Source organism: Aulostomus chinensis, chromosome 18, assembly GCF_037954235.1.
Source record: "Aulostomus chinensis isolate RoL2024-O1b breed Wild chromosome 18, RoL_Achi_v1.0, whole genome shotgun sequence".
Taxonomy (NCBI): domain Eukaryota; kingdom Metazoa; phylum Chordata; class Actinopteri; order Syngnathiformes; family Aulostomidae; genus Aulostomus; species Aulostomus chinensis.
In genome coordinates this window covers 8,528,571-8,544,077 of record NC_141337.1, presented here as the reverse complement: position 1 = coordinate 8,544,077, position 15,507 = coordinate 8,528,571, and the positions used below count along the sequence as shown (strand labels likewise).

Sequence of the window (15,507 nt, the reverse complement as noted above, 5' to 3'; positions counted from 1 at the left end):
TACGGCTCACACACACACACACACACACACACACACACACACACACACACACACACACACACACACACACACACACACACACACGCACACACGCACACACACACGCACTTCTGGTAATTCTTATGCAGAGCTTTTCTGGTGCTTTTTTTTCCAACAAGCACTTGCCATGCTTGTTTGTAACAAATCGTACAGGGTGACCAGCCATTGAGTGTGTTTTTGCGTAAACACTTCGCACTGAGACAGAAGAACTTAGCAGGAATGTAACTTTATCAACATTGCTGGAATGTTGAGTCCATCAAGATGTTTGCATCTAAGTTCAGAAAAATGGCCTGACCTGCAGAGGTTCTGACCTGTGTTTAGACAGAGCTGCCCAAGGATGCACAATGAATTTCAGTTTAGACTGACAGTTAAAGGGATGTTCTTTTATTCTTTGAGTATTCAGCTCCTCTTACATCCCCTCTTGTGTGTCTTTCTCAAGCTCAGGTCCCCTTGATTCAGTATGTTAGCTCTCCCTGGGCTTCTGCTCCTCTGGACAAAGACCTCAGATGTTGGACCTGCTCTGCTCCAGCCCATCTTTGTTTCATTCAAGTTGCTCATGTCTTTACCCAGGTGACATCCGCGCCTGCATGACTTTTGTACTCATTTCAAATCCACACTTGAAGTATAGTACCTGCCATGACCGGGAACTGAACCCACGGTCTCCTGCGTCAAGCTGTCCAGCAGCACCACACTAGATATCTAGAAATGTCTAGAGGACATTTTTCCAAATGCGCCATACACGTCCTATGGAGCTCCAGTGCAGTGAGGCATACAACTGCAGGGTGGTATTTGTAGTTTATTTTCTAAACCCTTGATCAGTAAGAGTGTGTGTGGTCCCTGGTAAAGTCTGTTATTGGACAATAGAACCACATATATCAACCATGAAGAGAAAGTGCTGCAAAGGGTATGCAGGTAAACCTTAGAAGCTACAAAAAGCAAATTGCTCACCAAGATAGTTTAATATCCGTGAAAATGAGTGATTGCGTGATTTGAGAGTGTAAGCCGGGTTGTAGCTGTTAAATTAGGTGGCGTGAACATGTTAAGTCTTGAGTGAGTGAGTGTCTGACATCGCTGTCAGAGTACTGTGGATTTGTCTCACGCTCGCCATTTCATAACTGTCATCTTCTGCAGCTGCACTGCTGAATTTCACACCAGGTACAGTTTGATGTTTGAAGTGTGCAGCCTCTAAATGCGCATCGCTGAAACATTTCCAGATACCTTCTGACAACCACAGCCATTTCAGCTTGACCCAACCACAAGTAAGCCCACCCATTTTGTCACAGCTTTCTGTGACCTCACTGGCGGGGTATATTTTCTGACATTACTAGCTTTCAGTTACAGACATTGCAGTGTAAGATGAAGTATCCCTCGGTGTATGTGGTTGATAGCCAGGCAAGTGCCTCTCCGGTCCCACCAGTCCCACCCAGGAGACTCCGGACTTGTTGCAATGCTGGGTGGGTCCAGGCTCTGCTGGTCCTACTGGTGACCATAGCATTGGGAGGAATGATCTTTGAGGCTTTTGTCATCTACCATCTCCACCAAACTCAATCTGTGAGTCCTAACTTCATGTCTTCATCTGCAGCGGCCTACCATTACTATGTTGTACTGTATCGCATCATTGTTTTACTCCTGCGAGAAATTTGAGTCATTTCCTCTTTTTTTAACAAAATAAGCAGTTTTTCGTTTACGTGCCTTCTGACACCGAGCACAAAATGTCACAATATTTCTCTGGATCTAAGTCCTTTGTTGCCTGGTTGTGAACTCTCTTCTCTGATGTCACATCTTTGAGTAACCTTAAAACTTGACATTGCTCTATTTTGAAATTCACTTATTTGGAATGAACCAAAAATTACTGACAACACAATACTATGAAGGACAAAGATTCTGATGATGCTCAACAAAAAGACTTCAGATCATGAAAGGACTTCATAAAAAGTTAAAAATACATGTATTTCATGTAAATGTTACTGCAAGTATTCCACATTGAGTTTGACTACTAATAGATATACAATACGAAGTAGGTATAAGGAATAAGAAAACAACTATTGTTCTTTTTAAGGATTTTATGTTCTTTCACATTTTTTTTTCCATTCAAAAACTCGCATTCAACTCATCACTGTTATTCGCCATTTCATCCCGGGAATTAATTTAAAATAATACATTTTAAAAAGGAGCACACTCTCAGTACGAGAGGACCTTTTTGCTCTGATGTCATTTACTACATCATTGCCACATATTCGCTCTGTCATCACCTTCCTTTAACAATGTGCTGCATGTGAAACAATTGCAGAATCATAGCTATGAGAAGAGCAGCTATCGGAAGAGCAGAGAAGAGATGCAGAAGTGTATTCCATTTCCTCCAGTTTCACATGTTACACAACTCAGAGTTTCTTTGAGGGTGGGAGGGGGGCGAGCAGATGCATACAGACTGCAAGCTACGTGATGGCGGATGGTCAAATGCTTTCTCTGTATGACTCAGCCGTCACAGGGTTGAAGGTGTGAGACTGGTGGGGATACATGTTAAACAGTGGAATGCATGCCCTGTACAGATCTGACAGAGGAGAAAGGAAGTGGTCAATGTAGCACCAAGATTTGGCCTGCTTTGCTCTGCACAACAAGTAACATACAGGAGTTTGACCGAACGAAGCAGCGTGTTTTTGCTGCTTACAAATTTGGATGCATATCCGCCAATGGTATTGCAGTTGCATTTGCCCACATAAACTGTTCACATTTCCACTGCAGATGCCCACAGCATTGCACGCCAAGATCATCGCAGGTATGTAGCAGCACTTTCAACTTGAATATTGAATATCTACAGTTAGAAGATTAACGTCACACTATCGTCGGTCCTCACACAGAACATAAAGCGACTCCCACTCGACCACCCGGGCCAGTTAAACCATCCAAACCAGTTGCGCATCTGACAGGTGAGACCAGTTTTCATGTTTCTTTATTAACAAATAGCAATTTTTAAATTTTTTTTTTTTTTACTATCAAGGCAGGAAATCAATTTGATTTTGCAAATTTATTCGACGCATTTCAGAAACATGCAGCACATGCCGACAATGTAGCACTTTAAGACACGGCAAATTTCAACAACGCTACAAATCCAGACCGCACAAAACATCACATACAACACACTGAGACATCTCAGACATGCACTGCAACTACAGGAAATTCAATATTTTTTTTACTTAAGACACAACACCTCTCAGAAACGTGACCCAAATTAAGACCCCACTGACCACATAGTACCAGGTGTCTTCCAGAGCAATAATGTTTCCTCAAACTAATTTGCTTATGCTTTAATTTGCTGTCGTCTCTTTACTTTCTACCCAGGTGGAGACAAAGTAGATCATGACAAACTGATCATGGCATGGAATACCAAAGGACTCCATGTCCTCCATGAAATCAGCTACAAACACAGAAGTCTTGTCATTCAGAAGGAGGGGTATTACTATGTGTACTCAAAGGTTTTCTTCGTAGACGATGGCACATTTGATCATTCTGTTGTTTTGCGTACTGATAAAGTTGATGAAAGTATTAACCTCCTGCAGTCCAGGAAATATGTCTCAAATTTGGAGGGAAAACCAAAATCTGGCGCAAAATTTGCAGAGAAATCGAACAGTTACCTGGGGGGGGTGTTTCACCTTTACAAAGACGATGCCCTTGTTGTGAGAGTGAGCAGCACCGCCAAGATCCTGCAACACAAATCTTATGAGAATGTCTTTGGTGCATACATGTTATGAAATTCCCCCTGATATTTGAGCTGGAAGACTTATAGCGAGGGAAAAACACACCCAGATAAGAGAGATTATATTTTATATTCTCGAGGTTGTATATGTATTTCCTGTATCTGTTCAAGGATTCTCTTCTGGCAGATCATGATAGGGAAAAGAGGCTGGATTCATCTGTGGTTACTTCCCCATGTTGAAGTACCCTTGAGCAAGATGCTGAAGCCCTAATTGCTCCTGATGGCCCTGCGACAGGCTGGTCGCTGGCATACTGCACCGGCTACCATGTATTTGTGGAAGAATGTATAATTGAACTGCTTTAATCCTTCTGTATTTCTGCAATTGTGTAAATGAGAAAATTAAATAAACATTGTTGTTAAATGCCTCAGTGGAACTCCACTGAAAAATCACTGATGACAAACACATGACTGAAAAGCCTGCATTTTATCCACGCGGTAATTTCGTCACCCTCGGTTTCCTAACGTTCCAACTTTCATGAGAAATTGACCTCGGCCAGGTTCTCAGCTTTGATTTACATGCCTGTCTTTAGTCATGAGAGCTTCATCATCATTTGATGGTTTATCATTTTGGCTCACTGAAGTGCGGGTATTTAGCAGGAACATCAGAGCTCTCGTCACACTTGAATCTACCGACTGTACTGCACACGGTGTTACATAGTTCAACACCCTATCACAGTGCTCTGCAGTATCATAGGGATTCTACCCAGATTGTTAACCTGGAATGATTCTGACAGGCACAATAATATTTCACTGTAAAGTCACCCTGACTGTCAACTCCTGCACTTCCTGGAGGCCCCAGTGATGCACCCACATGTAGACAAAGATCGATCGCATTTATTGTTAATGTTGGGCTTCAAGGCCTGACCACCTGGATAGAGGCCCACAGAGCAAAGGGAGTCCATGGGGAACTGTATTTCCCACCATCCCCAGCCATTCCATACCTGGATGCCAATTCTGCTCAGGACCCCCAGCGGACCTGCAATTGGTCGCTGTGACCTGTTACCCATGATGTCATCAGACAGACAATAAAAAGAGAGAATTTCTCTTCCTCCCTCCTGCGCTCTCAGTTCATCAGCTGACCGACAGAACACCTGAACTGGTAACACTGGGCATAAACACTGGGCATAAACACAGCATTCAGGACACAACATTATGTGTGTGTGCAGTTGGATGGACTCTTTCCCTAAATAATGTTGATGGACGTGAATTGTAGTTGTGTAATCTCTAGAATATTGTCATGAATTAGGTGTTAGTGTCGCCGTATACAGACTAGTTTGCATGTAAACTCATCACACACACGCTAACCCGCTCTAGTTTGATCTCCAGTCTCATTACTGGTGGATGTGACGTTCCAACCTTCCACTCCGTCCACGCCCCTCTTAGTCAACACATAGCTACATTCATTGTGATGCACTGGCAATTACACACACACACACACACACACACACACACACACACACACACACTCCCCTCAGTAGTTTAGTACCAGTTACCAGTCAGATGATTAATTCGATTGTACTGTATATTTGTCTTTTATTGTCTTAGCAAACAGTAAAAACTACACGTTAGTGTCTTTAGTGTCACACAAGAATGGATAATACACAAACTTCCTCCTTGCCAAGAACTCCAAAATCTCTAAAATTACTCATTGTTGGTTAGTAATTCTAAAGATAGTTATTGATTTCTATCTTAATCGATTATAGGTTCAGATAAGATAAGATAAAATAAACCTTTATTTGTCCCTCAGTGGAGAGATTGGCACCGTTACAGCAGCAGGAACAGAGAAGTAGCAGCAGAAAAATGACAGGGGCAATAAATAGCAGAAACTATAATAAACGACAAGTTTACTACTAAAAGTTATGTAATGAAATTTGGTGCTTCTAAGAGACTGAATTCAGTGAATTGGTTATTTCCCTCTTTTCAGAGCTGTGCCCTGAGGTGGATTTAGCAGGAATCAAATCCCACTCAATGAATAATTATTTGTAATAGTTCTTAGACTATTTGTCATGGTCCAAAATATTCGATTAAAACCCTTATTCACAACATTGGCTCCCATTAGTCAGATTAGATTTGATCTCCCACACAGTCATTGTTACGCTTTTGCTTCTGCTTTACTTTTTCAAAGAAGCAGGTCTTGAAAACACCTACATAGTTGTATATTTGTAAACTGAGGAGGAAGTGGTAATGGGGGCTGCTGATGTGTGTGTGTGTGTGTGTGGGGGGGGGGGGGCTGTCTTGCCTGAGTCACTTTCCAACCCAAGGCCTACAGAACTGTAACTGGTGATGGATATTCTTTGCGTGTCGGTTAAATAAAGCTCAGATTAATGTTCGTCCAGGATTGTTCTATTAGCGTGTTCACGTCCGTGGAATACTGAGATGAGAATGGAACTGCGCTCTGGTTTTAAGTCACATTCTGAAACAAGAAACACAATAGATAGATGAGATAGATGTTTTCTCTTACTCGCGTGAGGATGCTACCTAGAATTGTTAATCATAATGTTCCAACCCTGCCTGTGAGTTCTGAAAGTATAGTTTGTGAGGGGGAGCTGTCTCTGCTCTGAGGTTAGATTTTGTGCTCCCTTTTGTTTGCGGTCTAGACGTGACTTTGACTGTGAAATTACGGAGGATGGGAGAATACGCTGTTTACACATGCATCCATGTAGGAAACACACTTTTTTTTTTTCCATCGGGCCGCTTAGTCAGATATCTGTTTAACTTTGTCAATGACTCATTTGTTGATCTGAAGCCTTCTTTGTTCTTCAAGGTTCTAACACGGGGGTGCAGTGGTTAGCATGAAGGTTCCATGTTCAAGTCCCGGCTCAGGCATGGGATCTTTCTGTGTGGAGTCTGCATGTTCTCCCTGTTCCTGTGTGGGTTCTCTCTGGTACTCCAGCGTCCTCCCACAGTCCAAAGGCATACAATAGTGGACGAGGCTGATTGATACTCTAAATTGACCGTAGGTGTGACTGTGAGTGTGAATGGTTGTCTGTCTCTATGTGTTGGTCCTGCGATGGACTGGCGACCTGTCCAGGGTGAACCCCGCCTCTCGCCCGTCTCTGACACAACTGAACACAAGCTAAATGCTGTCCTGGATCAGATTGAAGACAGTGGATACCTCCTGATCAATAAGAAACACTTAAACTCTTTTAAACTGAACTGCAGAAATATATATTTTGAACAACCGATGAAGAATTGATGTATTTTAATTTTATGGTGAATATCACCAGGATCCTCTAAACTAGAGGGGAATGTGCTTTTTAGACTATGAGGTTAAGGGAGGGTTGTGTTGCATCTGTGTGTATCTGTTTGTTTTCTACATATTTTTCAGCTGGATAACACAAAAAGAAATCGGTGAAATCTATTTTAAACAAACATGCTGGATGGTAGCGGCGACAAGAACAGACATGTTTGATTTATACTCATCCTGGTGGATTGACCTGATTCCTTTCGAATTTAGTCGGAGATGTGGTAAGAACTGAGTGATAAGTTACTGTGATGACTTTGGTTTACTGCTGTTAACGTGGGGCGGCGCAACCACACTGAGGACTTCTACAAACTGAATGTGAGTCACAGTGCCACCTGGTGGAGACACTGAGTGTCAGGCAGGAAGTAAGCCTGATTCAACTCAATACATCTGACTTACAATTGGGCCATCCATCCATCCATCCATCCAAATGTACATTGACAGAGTATGTAGTAAGTGTGTTTTCTCCAGCGCCAACTAAACTTTGCACCACAAAGCACCCATTAGTCTGCTCCATGACTGCATCCAAACGTCAACAGCTTTCACTACTCTCTCACTCTGAGCAACAACCAACCGCTCTGACAAGCCCATGTAACATACTGGAGACCGTTTCAAGCCGAGGATGATTAATGGCACTGAACCTGTTCAATGACACACAAATGAAGCTTGACTGTCATCTATTTTTACACAAGTTACAACGTCTTATGGCTAGACTCATGAATGTTGCCTGTTTGTCTTTTTTTTTTAGTTTACCAAATAAGGACAGTGATCGTTATTCACCAGTCAATATGCAAATATTGCTGGCAGTGATGGGGCGGTTTGAAACACAACAGCCGAGCTTGAATGGATTTTGGAAACATGCCCGGGTTCTCTTGTGACATTTGGTTGGAGAAGAGGTGGTGAAGGCGGCGATGACATTAGCCAACGGAAAGCAACGGGAGGAATAAACCAGATCATGCAAATGATTGGGCAGAGTGGGTGGTAACTGGTTATCTGTTTATTGTCGAATTATCTTGAATTCAACATTTTGGAACCGTCTTTACAATTAAAAGGTGGGGGGGGGGTGAAGGGAAGGAAATGGCAAGCTTACTTTCTACAAGGGACTTGGCGGCTGTGGCTTGGAAACATTAAAATTCTGCTAACTTGGAAAATATGTGTCTTGCTGTGATGACAAATGTGTTTCTATAGTAATCTGCAGTGCGTGTCTGTGGTTGTAGAAATGGAGGTCAGTCGACATGATGGGTGCCTCCGTGGGTGCAGCTTGTAGTCTGCTTTGTCATTATCTGGAGGATATATTCTTTGAAAGCAGGGTACCTCTCTATAAATGACTCATTAACTGATAGGGTCCCGCAATTAACTCATGAACTCTCATGTTCACTTTATTTCAAGGGTGCTGAGAATGACTCAGAGTAAAGTCCTTACCACACATTCAGTTGCTGTATTCAGCTCTTCATCACATCGGTGATAATAATTCATAATTAAAATGTATCTGTAATTACAACGTTATGGCAGAAGGTGTGTGGATGTGGTGGGTGTACAGCCCAGGGTACATCAAGTAGGGCTCATGCTGAATACGTGATCTCACATTTAATTATCACTTTCTCTGTTCACAAATGGATATCAGTAACAAAAATACAAACACCTGAAACATTCCAGAAAAACCACAACATGACTTATGATTTCACGTGTCATGGTGCCGCTACACTAGCACCCGAATTTCTGTCATTTCACTTTTCATATTAAATTGGGAACATGAAAACTAATGTATGTGACTGTGGTTCTCACGTTGGACACAATTATTTGAAATAAGTCAGACATCAACAATACCTGTGGTAAACATGTGACCAAACTGTGATATTTGTATACGTTTTAAGAAATGTACAGACCACCGGGGCTAGTTTAGAAACATTTATTTACAAAATATTGGAGTCATTAATAAAGAAGATAAATTCTACAGTGATTAGTATGCATATCAGACATCGATATACATTGTCACACAGTAACATACATTCTTTGGTTTATTAGCAGACCTGCACATTGATATTCAATAAAAAAAACAGTGTACTTTAGTATTTGCGTTTAAACAATAAATAAATAAAACATAAATATTTAATTCAGTGAGATTAAAACATTAAAAAAATAAACTTTTAAGTAGGAATAGTTCCAATTGGGCTAAGTTAAAATAGAATTCAAAGGTTTGTTTTTTTTTTGCTTTTTGTTTTTTTGTCAATATACTTGAAATACAAAAAATGTTTCAGCTTAAGCAAACCAGTAGAGGAGGAACATGTCTGTAGTGAGGATGTCAACTTTGACCAATCCTGAAGCTACTATATACCCGCCCAAATGACTGGATATATCTATTTTTTTTAGGACAAATTTTTTAAGAGGCTTTTATCAGGTCTGTGGATTCAAAAAAGAAAAGAAAGTCTCTAAATCCAGTCCCCTCATCAGCTCTCTCACAGCTACACTGCTCGTCACCTTTCTGAAAGTACAATCAAGCATCTTTTCATCTGGACAGAAGCACCACCAGAGCTGGACAGGAGCACCGGGACGTTCCATCTAAGTCTTGTGCATAAAGATGAAATCCAGGTGGGTGACTACTTGAGAATCATTAATATTCTTAGATGGCTCGATGGTGACCACCAGGATGGTTCCAGCAGACAGCGCCTCCACCTTTCCGAGGAGGCCCGTGCTACACGAGTCTGAGTTAATCCGACCCTGCAGGAGTGATTTTCCTCGCAGGACTGGTTTGTGGTCCCTCCGCCTCAGGCTCACCAACGGCGTTTTTTTTGCTTCATCACATGAATCCAGAGTCACCTGAAGACTCACAAAGTAATATCCGTCCATCAAGATTGTCAGATTTTCCCTTGACAGGAGGATCAAGCCAGTATTTTGAGTGTTTTCTCTCCATATAATAGTCTCGTTGGCTGTGGGTGAGAAAATAAAGTGATGTTATAAGTTGAGAATTCCTCATAACTCAGTGTGTTTTAACAGCATTTATGGTTATATGCCAAATAACTTCCTGAATGCAGCAAACAATCTTTCCTTGTATCAGCTCAAAATCACATGTTTTACCTTTCCACTGGTTGCCATTTCTCAGTTTAATACTGATTTTATTTTCACTACATATGCAAAGACATAAGATTTGTTTTCAGTGCAACACTCAGGATGCACAGCTGTTATTTCCAAAGTCGAAACCTCTCAACTAGAAAGAACCGTCCAGATGGAGACCTCTGAATAAAGACTAACAGTGTTTAAAGCCCCTCAGCTGCGGAACGACCCGCCTGCAGGAACTTTGATTCAATCAAATACAAATAAACATGATTCTTATTGTATAGAACCCACATTCCTCCATTTATACAATATGAAAATGCTCCAAGTTGGAAAGTTTTACCTGAAATAGGAGAAACGGTGAACATTTTGCCGTTGTAATCACCAGGCTGTTGAGGAAAAAGAGCAGATTTATTCATCTCCAGTTATCATCCAATGCTCGACAACACACAGGTGCAGTGCCAACAGACATGTTGGATTTTTTTTTTCCAAATATTGTGAAACTAACTACAGAGCGGACAAGAAGTTCAGCAAAGAGAAGAACATGAGACAGAGTAGTGGCATTTCCCCGAATCTGGGAATGACGTCACCGTGCTTCCTCCTAAGATGTGAGGGTGATGGTTAGATGATACAAGTTCAGCTCAGAGGAAACAGAAGCTACAAGAAAAACATCTGTTTGGTTGCTAGCATTGGTGCAGTCTGCACAGTCCTGCTTTACAGTGATAACATTAAGATCCAGTAAACAGTAACATGACATACGAAGTAACAAATCAGCAAAAAACATTGAAAGCGCTGACAGGTTATTTTTTTGTTTTGAAGTTATTTCTATTTTAGAGTCATATTAAATTTGAACAAACTTTCACAAGGGTTATAATGTTCTGTTTTTTTTGTTTTTTTTGCATCAGTCTGAAGGAGAAGATGATTTCTGAGCAGTAGGACTCCTTAGACCAGTAGGAAATTTTAGACCACATGCAGGTGTATTTTCACACCGGCTGTGCTACGACAAAAACCACAACGAGAACAGATGCACTACACGGGTGTTGTATCAGAATCATCTTCTACACTCTTCTAAATGTGATGCTGTATAACCTCACGGTGTTTTATCTGTGCCCATCTGATGATATCTGAAGAAGTCTCACCTTTTCATTTTGTCCAGAGGTAAAGAAGAAGAGGATGAACCCAACCTGGACGATAGAAAGGATGGTGATCCATAAAAGGAGGCCGTGGATGAGACCATGCTGGGCAGGTTTTGGCATGGTCAGTCCGATAGCGGTGCAGCCTCAGCAGCCAAAGGAGCGCAGGAAGACAGGTATTAAAGAAATGAACTTGTTTAAAGTCAGAAGTTCCTTTGTTGTGCACCAGAGCAGCGTGTGTTAGCTTCCTGAGATCAGCCTGTACATGTGATGAAAATGTTTTGATGTCTGAATATTTCAGCTGTTGTCTTCCGTACAGAGACGTTTCCAAATAGTGCTTTCCCCTGTTTGAGGGCAAATTTAGGAGGCCGGGACTTTAACTGCATTTCTGGGCCAGCCCTATTCCCCTTCAACCACAACTCTCACAAATTCACACAAAGGAGGAACGAAATCATAAGCAGATCAAGAAGGAGGGACTGAAGATATTTGTTGTAAACTAATTCTAAAATGAATCATTTCACTTCCTTTTTCAGAGTGTAAAATTGATGTGGCGCATGCACAGTTGTGTGAAAACAATGAATGTCCTTTCCTTGCTGTTTAATCCCACCATTTCCCCCTTTGTCTTTTTTATTAAAAAGTACAAGAATGGCAGAACTTGAAATGTGCAGTTTGTGGTTGAGGTCTGATTACAACAATTAGATACAAGTCTTATTACAGCGATTAATCATGAAAGCTTTTTAAAATCTGGGATGTAAAATCCCAGCAGCCTTTTTTCCTCTGCTATTTTATTTCAAATTCAAGTCATTTATTTGTCGCATGCATAATTATAGAAAATATGGGTGCAACTAACCCTGACAGTACCAAGCTGCTGTGTCATGATGACTATTTTAGATGCACGGAGGATAAGAACAGACGAAATTCAAGTGTCTCAAGCTCAGAGTTGAGTCACGGGGCACCAGTCTATCACAGGGCCAACACATAGAGACAGACAACCATTCACACTCACAGTCACACCTACGGTCAATTTAGAGTATCAATCAGCCTCGTCCTCTCTTGATGTCTTTGGACTGAAGCTGGAGTACCAGAGAGAACCCACACAGGAACAGGGAGAACATGGAGACTCACACAGAAAGATCCTGTGATGGAGCGCGGGCTCAAATCTGAAACCGCTTTTGCTGTGAGGCGACAGTGCTGACCACTGCACCACTGTGCCGCCCTGTCTAATTCTTTGGTTTGTTTTTTTTTGTCAGTCAGATGTGTAGATGTGTGGGTTCTTCCCCTAAAATTACCTTTTGTTCCCAGGAGGAACTGTGCTCCCTGTAAAAACAAACAAACAAACAAACAAACAAACAAAAATGGTTAGCTTTAACTGGAAACATACTTAACTTAAAATCTTTTCTTCAAAGGTACATGAGATAAAAATTTCCCTTTTTTTCCCCTTTTTTTTTTTTTTTTTTTTTACAAATGGTTTAATGACATGGGCAGCAAGTTGGTGCAGTGGTTAGCACTGTTGCCTCACAGCAAGAAGGTTCCAGGTTCCAGCATGGGATCTTTCTGTGTGAGTCTGCATGTTCTCCCTGTTCCTGTGTGGGTTCTCTCCGGTACTCCAGCTTCCTCCCACTCTCCAAAGACATCAAGAGAGGACGAGGCCGATTGATACTCTAAATTGACCGTAGGTGTGACTGTGAGTGTGAATGGTTGTCTGTCTCTATGTGTTGGCCCTGTGATGGACTGGTGACCTGTCCAGGGTGAACCCCACCTCTCACCTGTAGCCACTGGGATAGGCTCCAGCCCCCCCCTACCCTTAATATAGGAATAAGTGGGAGACAATGGATGGATGGTTTAATGACATACCCTTATTATTACCCCTGCAAAAATCTTCATCATGGCATAAGACTCCACGTGACTCTGAACGAATGAATGAATGAACGAATGATCCTGGTGGATTTCATGTATCAGCATTTAGAAATCAAGTGAAGGAAGTGAACCATTCAGTGAGTCACAACACATTACATATTAAAATGCGTCACTTCAGTTGCCAAAGGCAGATTTTCAAAAAAAGGATTTGCCAAGGTCAGCTCATAAATTAACGACAAAAAACAACAACCCATGAAACTCATCTGTTTTAAAGTGCAGAGGATAGAATCTAACAGTACAGTCACTGTGTAGAAATTCCCATCTGCATCAAAGGTCAGTCAACAAAGTTTCACTTTCCCTGATTGAACTTTGCCTCGGGAAAGTTTTGTGGCAGCAAACGTACCGGGTTTTGGTTCGAGTATGACTGAACAGAAGAGCTGAAAACCGAATTACACCTGCTGTGGGTGACCTACATTACCGGTGATGTCAAGTAACTCAGTAACACACTACTGCCCAGACATGTTGCCGACATTAATGCAAACTAGGGGAAGCTACTTGTGTGCACTGCACAATATAAGGACGTTATTTTTGTTAAATGAAGTCAGAAAATCATTTTGGATGGGGAAAAAAAGCAGAAGTGCAATTGTTCATTTTGTGTGTTGCTTTGTTCTGCATTTACACGCTGTAAAGTTTTCCAAACAAATACTGAACATACAGATGTAACCCCCAAGTGAATCACTTAGTTTCATTTGAGCAACAAAGGGGAAACATGATGACGTGAACGATAATAATTCACCATTTATAGTGAGTGAGACTGGAAACCTGTGATAACGGACGTAAAAATCCAGACAAGCGTCGGAAAAGCTGATCAGTCTCAACGCTGGGAGATGTTGGTGCGATAATGCAAAAATACGTTGGAGAAGGGAGAGGCGGAACGTGTCGTCTGCCATTTTAGATCAATTTCTTAAAGAGATAGTTCACCCTGAAATGAAAATTCACTGGTGATGTAGCTCCTGATGAAAGGATGAGTGCGGTTTTCTTCTTCCATGAGACGCTGTTGGGTTTCACAGTAAAAGGTCTCAGTGCCAGTAATTACACAAACATGGAAAATAATAATAATTATGATAGTGAAAATAGTAATAATTATGATAGTGATGATTAAAAGAAAACCACAAACATAACAAAGCCATAAAATGCTTCCATACCGCTCATCTGACACGATTATGGTGCCTAAAGTCTCAACATGCCAAACTGTTTTGAAAAATAATTTTATTTTTATTGCTTATTGCACCTTCACCTGGAACTTACTACCAAGCCTTGAGAAAGTAAATCGTCTCATCACTTTAGGTCATTTTAAATCCATCAACTTTTCAACTACTTTTTCTTCCTGTTTTGATTGTTCTTTCTTTATTTTGTTTTTCTTATATTGTTTCAGTTTTTTTTCTCCTTCCACTCAACAGTGCGAGAGCTTTGCCCTCAATGATGGGGCAGGTCGTAACCCTCGTCCAGAGTTGAGACACCCTAGAATTAGAAAAGCTCCCCCCATGTGTGCTTAAGTAGTAAATCCCACGTTCCCTCTTGTTATGACGACCTCAAACGTGTGCACACCTCTAATCACGTGTCCGTGAAATCACAATTTGACGGATGAAAGTCTCTATGGAGAGTTAAACCAAGATGGAGCTCAAATATAAACTTTAAGCAAAGGCCTGTTAACTCTGGTCCGCATGGAAAAACCTGCAAGTGATGATTTACTGCCATCTAGTGGAAACGAGACAACAGTGCCGAAACCTGTGAGAGCTGAGAGCAATATTACCTACTCCTGTAACACATAAATGTACTACTGTGGATGTATAACCAGTTTTGGTAGTTGATGCTGTTGTTTTTCTGTCAGGCTATTATAAAGTAAGTATCAACAGCTTAGTGAGGCGAGAGTAGAGCTCTGCAGGTTTAAATATAAAGATGCATTCTTATTCGTTTGTTTTCCCTGACACATGTCAACATTTTCTATATCCAATTGATATGTTTGATTCATTTAAAACCTGCAATTATTTGATCATTTCTATCAACTCCTTCTCTCCTCATTTAGGGTCGAATCAAGGGCAGGAACCCAAAGCCGGGACGGTTAGTTGCTCTATAGCAGTATGAATGTACATCAATGAAGGTATCAAGTCTCTGAGTTGATCCATAAAGTGAAAGTAAATTAAATCAGATGCGCACGAATTGACATCCGCTTATGTATTCAATTAATTAGGAATAAAGTGAAATGAAATTCCAGTCATTTAAATTTGAATTATTTTCTGTTTGCTTTTATGATTTGGATTTATTTAAGTTTGGACCAGTTAGCATCATTAAAGACAAGTTTAGATGATTGAACTCACAGGCAAGAAAACATTGTGACGATTTATAATGTTTAATGGAAATATGTTACA

The 15,507-nt window shown here is 41.1% G+C and overlaps 2 protein-coding genes across 2 annotated transcripts; one reads left to right on the top strand and one right to left on the bottom strand.

Annotated features, from left to right (window-relative positions):
- The first annotated feature begins 1,379 nt into the window (after nucleotides 1–1,379).
- On the top strand, nucleotides 1,380–4,189 carry tnfsf14a (TNF superfamily member 14a). Its single transcript, XM_086185008.1, has 4 exons — nucleotides 1,380–1,590; nucleotides 2,782–2,815; nucleotides 2,898–2,966; nucleotides 3,379–4,189. The coding sequence occupies exons 1-4, from the start codon at nucleotides 1,396–1,398 to the stop codon at nucleotides 3,786–3,788; spliced, it is 708 nt and encodes a 235-aa protein (XP_086041134.1). The 5' UTR covers nucleotides 1,380–1,395; the 3' UTR covers nucleotides 3,789–4,189.
- A 4,853-nt stretch (nucleotides 4,190–9,042) lies between these two features.
- On the bottom strand, nucleotides 9,043–11,900 carry tnfsf18 (TNF superfamily member 18). Its single transcript, XM_086185123.1, has 3 exons — nucleotides 11,228–11,900; nucleotides 10,432–10,477; nucleotides 9,043–9,964 (listed from the first exon to the last, which is right to left on the bottom strand). The coding sequence occupies exons 1-3, from the start codon at nucleotides 11,342–11,344 to the stop codon at nucleotides 9,597–9,599; spliced, it is 531 nt and encodes a 176-aa protein (XP_086041249.1). The 5' UTR covers nucleotides 11,345–11,900; the 3' UTR covers nucleotides 9,043–9,596.
- Nucleotides 11,901–15,507: the final 3,607 nt, after the last annotated feature.

What these genes read in the sequence shown, in the direction of transcription:
- tnfsf18 (XM_086185123.1), bottom strand. Translation starts at nt 11,344, where the DNA reads ATGCCAAAACCTGCCCAGCATGGTCTCATCCACGGCCTCCTTTTATGG. An exon ending in CCTCTGGACAAAATGAAAAG is followed by an intron (nt 10,478 to 11,227) that starts GTGAGACTTCTT and finishes TTTCCTCAACAG; the next exon opens with CCTGGTGATTACAACGGCAA. An exon ending in CACCGTTTCTCCTATTTCAG is followed by an intron (nt 9,965 to 10,431) that starts GTAAAACTTTCC and finishes TCTCACCCACAG; the next exon opens with CCAACGAGACTATTATATGG.
- tnfsf14a (XM_086185008.1), top strand. Translation starts at nt 1,396, where the DNA reads ATGAAGTATCCCTCGGTGTATGTGGTTGATAGCCAGGCAAGTGCCTCT. An exon ending in GCACGCCAAGATCATCGCAG is followed by an intron (nt 2,816 to 2,897) that starts GTATGTAGCAGC and finishes GTCCTCACACAG; the next exon opens with AACATAAAGCGACTCCCACT. An exon ending in ACCAGTTGCGCATCTGACAG is followed by an intron (nt 2,967 to 3,378) that starts GTGAGACCAGTT and finishes CTTTCTACCCAG; the next exon opens with GTGGAGACAAAGTAGATCAT.